Source organism: Anopheles merus, unplaced genomic scaffold (genome assembly GCF_017562075.2).
Source record: "Anopheles merus strain MAF unplaced genomic scaffold, AmerM5.1 LNR4001033, whole genome shotgun sequence".
Classification (NCBI taxonomy): domain Eukaryota; kingdom Metazoa; phylum Arthropoda; class Insecta; order Diptera; family Culicidae; genus Anopheles; species Anopheles merus.
In genome coordinates this window covers 17281-22220 of record NW_024428613.1, presented here as the reverse complement: position 1 = coordinate 22220, position 4940 = coordinate 17281, and the positions used below count along the sequence as shown (strand labels likewise).

General features: G+C 46.9%; 1 protein-coding gene across 1 annotated transcript; it reads left to right on the top strand.

Moving 5' to 3' along the window:
* Positions 1–26: 26 nt before the first annotated feature.
* Positions 27–4185, top strand: LOC121603308 (REST corepressor-like; the record flags this gene model as incomplete). Its single annotated transcript, XM_041931975.1, is given in 13 exon segments — positions 27–36; positions 39–94; positions 96–138; positions 141–155; positions 256–372; positions 375–469; positions 554–718; positions 1149–1411; positions 2067–2337; positions 2722–2770; positions 2773–2888; positions 3134–3499; positions 3865–4185. Coding segments are annotated over 13 exon segments (1836 nt in total), but the record flags the coding sequence as incomplete, so codon positions are not given.
* Between the last annotated feature and the right edge of the window lie 755 nt (positions 4186–4940).

Here is a 4940-nt window from a genome sequence, read left to right as displayed (position 1 = left end):
AAACCCCATCCGGTTTCGCAGAGAAAATTCGCGTAGGCGTGACTATCAGGCCGTCTGCCCGGAGCTTGTAGCGCCGAACGAGCGCAAACCGGAACATGCTGAACGATCGAGCGCTGCTTGTATGGTCCCCGACGAAGGAAATCCTGACAACAAATGTAGGTGGTTGCTTGATTGGTCGCTGCGTTTCGTTTTCCGATTTCTCGACTAAACACCATCATTTGGTGCTCCTATTTTGCGCTTTATTTTGCCCTCCAGTGGAAGAATATATCACCGTCGCTAAAGAAAAGTATGGATACAACGGTGAGCAGGCCCTGGGGATGCTGTTCTGGCACAAGCATGACCTCGAGCGAGCAGTCCTGGACTTGGCCAACTTTAACCCTTCCCAGACGAGTGGTCCGCCGAGGATCGGGTTCTGTTTGAGCAAGCGTTCCAGTTCCACGGGAAGAGCTTTCATCGCATCCGGCAGATGGTACGCATGCATTCCGATAAACCATTTCTAAATTGGCCATGAGTGCAGGTTGTAACGTTATTTGTCTCTCCTCTATAAACGTAGCTTCCCGATAAATCAATTGCAAGTCTAGTGAAGTTTTACTACTCGTGGAAAAAGACCCGCAGCCGAACGAGCGTTATGGATCGGCAGGAAAAGATGAAAAAGAACGACAGCTCGGAAAATGGCAGTGACCACGGAAGCAACGAAGAATCAGACAATGAGGACAAGGTAAGTGTTAACTATGTTTTAAAACAGAAGATCTCGGATCACGGAACGGTACACAATCAGTACCGTGCGTTCCAGCCAAGAACTAATACAAGGCGAAACATAAGAGAGAGAGAGAAAGAGAGTGAGAAGGCGAGAATAGAGGGGGTGCAAAGTGAGAGAACGAGGAAAAGCGGAAGTTTAAACGGGACGGAAGAGAACGAAATACTATATTTTACTTTGTAGGCACATATGATCGTGCAGTATAGCTGCATTGGCAATGCTGCGCCTTGGATTGATCCGATCGGATCGCTTCTGACCGGGATAGTTGAATTTAAACATCTTTCGCTTTCTTTTTCCTATGCGTTCGTCCGCCTTCGCGTGTCCATCTGAAATCCGACGGGACTTGTATGGGCTCCGTGCGGTCCCAAAAAAAAAAAACTTCCGTCCGCAGCCTTCGTCGAACAGTGCGGCAGCGGGTACGAACAGTGGCAGCGTCGGGAATAACAACCCGAACACTCCTAACAGTGGTGCGGGTTGTGGTAGTGGCAAAAGCAATGATGCCGAGAACGAAACCAATGGCAGTAGTTCCGGCCCTGCCGCTGTGGAGCGACCAGCGAGGGGTCACTCAACTGCGCCGGATGCGGGGGTGACGTGCAGCGAATTGCATGCGTCATCGCATGGCAAGCTCTGTGGCAGTTGCCACCATCACTGGAGGTACGGTTTTCATCCCTAATCCTAGTACGCAATCGAGTTATCAAAGCATTTTCCGTTGTACAAATTCCACATTACATTTCCCTGTTTTTTTTTGTTGCTTTCACCATCTCCGTCACTTACAATACTACTACACCACAATCCAACTATGTAATATTTGTGTGTGTACTTTGAGTGTGTTGATCATTTAATTTTGTTGTTGTGTCTTGTTTATTTTGAATTCGTTCTAATTTCTTTGCTAAAATATGTCCGCAAGTTTGGCGGCACAAGTTGCAGACTTGTTCACTATGGTTTGACCGCACAGCATTTAACTTAATTCAAAGTGTAACGGCACGCTCATTACACTCCAACAGCAACACACTTGGCATCATCGTGTGTTTTGATTGATCAATGTTTTTTTTTTTTAGTTTACCGCTGTTAGTGCTAATTAGTTGCAAAAAGTTACGGTTAATCGCAAAGCTTTCACGTACGAGATGTTGCCCATAAACCACCTAACATGGATTCTGTGTCGTATTGTAGAGTGACGCTTGTGTTGTTACCCCGGTTACAAGTCCGAACGTTGAAGCTCCCCATTACTGATAGTGTTTTCTGTTGGCTGATGTACGAACACCTCCCCCATCATTTTGATCCATTCGCTTCTCCACTCTGATCATGCTAGACGCACCGGCGTGCTACGTCCAACGACCGGGCCGTCCTTTATGAACAAACGTACACGGGGCTCGAACATCCTGGGCAAAAGTGGCGACAGCCACAAGCGCCGCCCGCCCAAGGGCATGTACATTAACCACGACGACATCGTGAAGCTTGCCAGTTCTGCCCAGAACAACGACGGTGGTACCGTTGGCAGTGACGGTGGCGTTAAGAAGGTTGTCCAAAATAACGACCTGTTGGCCAGCATGGATCGGGAAATCGTTTCACTCTTGACTCAAGTAAGCGAACCACACCACAACCACAACCGATAGCTGCTAGTGGCTGTCGGTGCATAGCCATTTTGGATGTTACGTTAGCTCCCTCGCACCACACTTAAAATACCACGCTCGTCTCAGTGCAGAGAGAAAAAAAAACAATCCGCCAAAGCAGTGAATATTGCGACAGGTTTTGCAATTTTTAATGAATTAAAAGCAGCTTGATGCTCTCATTTGTTGGACTCAACAATAATGTATGGATTGAAATTCGTGATACACAGTTGCAATATGCGCTTCGTCGGATGCGTTTTTCCCCCTGTGTGAGCGTGTGTATGTGTGTGTGCTTGTCAATCTTACACTTCAAACACTGATATAGGACCATGTGTTCCCCGTTCCTCCTCATCTCAGATTCAGAACAACAAACAAAAGTCCAGTGGACTTAAGCGCAAGATAGACGATGTGCTGGAGGAACTGAAGCCACGGAAGTGAGCTCCGTCCGTTTAAACTCCCGTTGGAACAACGAGGAGCTAATGCTAGCGGTGCAAGGTGTTCGAATGTACGGGCGAGATTTCCAGGTAACGATCGAAACTTTCCCTCAAAAGCAATGGTCATTCAAACCATTCGAGAACTCTACCAACAACCGTTCTAAGGTTTGTGTGTTTCCGACGCATATCTCTGACTGGATTTTTCTTTCTTTCTTTTCTCTTTTTATTGATTGGTCGGTTGGAAATCATCCGCGTACTGCGCACACATGGTCACCCGGGTTCTCTGGTTGGGTTTACATTACTACCCCTTCCCCCGTAAACCTGTGCACGGCCAGGCCATTGCGGACACACTCGGTTCGAAAACCGAAACGCAAGTGCGCACTTTTTTCATGAACTATCGGCGCCGATTTAATCTGGACGCTGTGCTGAAGGAATTTGAAGCCACCAACTCGAAACAAACGCAAGAGGTGCTGGGCAGCACGAAAGAATCGCTAGACCAGTCGAAAGATTCCACCGAGATGACGTCGGACGCTACCGGTGGTAGTAATGCTGGTGCGACTGGTGCTCCGGCTGCTGCAAGCACTGGTGGTGACGCCGAAGGGAACGCCGAGCCACCGAACAGACAGGACCATTCCGTTGATAAGGACAAGCAAGAGAAATCGGTGTCGCCGGCCGGAGATGTGGAAATAATGGAAGTGAAATGAAGAAACACAGAAAACGAACCATCACAACCAGTCACAGCCACAGGAACGGAGCGAAACGGACATTCTAACAATATGCTCGGGGAGTCCAGCTGGGCGAGTGGAATTGGTTTCGTGTAGTGCATTTTCGTTAGTATAAGTTAGGATGTAAATGATGGGAAAGCAGATGGTACCGCAGAGGATGAAATGATAAACATGGACCTTATTCGTTGTTCCAGTTCTCTGTCCCTAATATTCTTTCGCACTCTCGCTCTCTCTCTCTCTCTATTTCTCTTCTAATAAATTGATAAAAATGAGTGAATGAAATTGAAGCCTAGCAAAACATGACCATACTATATGCACGGACTTGATAATGATCCTTTCAGATTGATCTTGTCGATGACGACAACAACAGGGTAACTGCGACGGCGAACGGTAAATCAAAGGAGCCGACCGATGCGGTACTGATCAGCAGTAATAACATGATCGACGACGATACCTCGATCAACAACATGGAGTCGGTCTCCGTGAACTCGCTGTCCGCAGCAATCACGCTCGACAGTAGTTTGTCGATGGACGTGGATGAGGTGACGATCACGCCCAACATCAAGGGCAATGATGCTGCCGACGCGTCCAATACTGTCATTATTCAGTAGAATTACCCCAGACGCGAGCGGGTCGTAAGAAAGAGCGAACAGGGAGGGGAGGATACACACCCCGTTCAGATACGGTACCAGAAAGCGTACATCTCTCATCGAAGGAAGTTACACCATTATCATTTGATGCCCAAACATTGAAACAAAAATAAAAAAAACACTCCTGGAAAGCCTTTGGCTCTGCATGATCGTAAGCAAACAGCTCTAAACGCACGGTAAATGGAGCTACAGAACATTAGGAATGCATTGATAGTAGTGGTAGTTTGTAAGGACACACGGTAGGCCGTTGAAGGGAACTAACGCCTCGGGGAAACGACACGAAAGAGAGATCTAGAAAGGAAGAAAGTAGAAAGAACACAGCTTCCCCGAGAGTGGGGTGAAGCTACAGCTTAGGTAGAATAAAAGCAATTTCCTATCATTACATTTAACATGCACCCGTACTAACTATATACTAGACTGTATGATACAAGAAGGTGGTGTACGTGTGTGTTTGAGGTTGCTTTTGTTCTCTTTCTTCTTTTTTTTCTATCTTTCTTTCCGCCGGGCGAAGGCGGTTATAGGAATTCTAAAATAATTTGCAAGACGCGTGACGCGAGTATTCACTGTTACACACATTCGCACACACAATCACTGAAACAGACGTGCTACACACTAAGACACATTTTTAAATTTGCTTGTTGGGAATCGTGTTTGCTGGCGCTAGTGTTTCCTAGTGTGTTCGCCTGAGTAGTATATTTTTGTACTCCTGTTTAACGCTTAGTGATTAGTTGAGATGGAGAGGATTTTCCCCATGTTTCCCTTTTCGT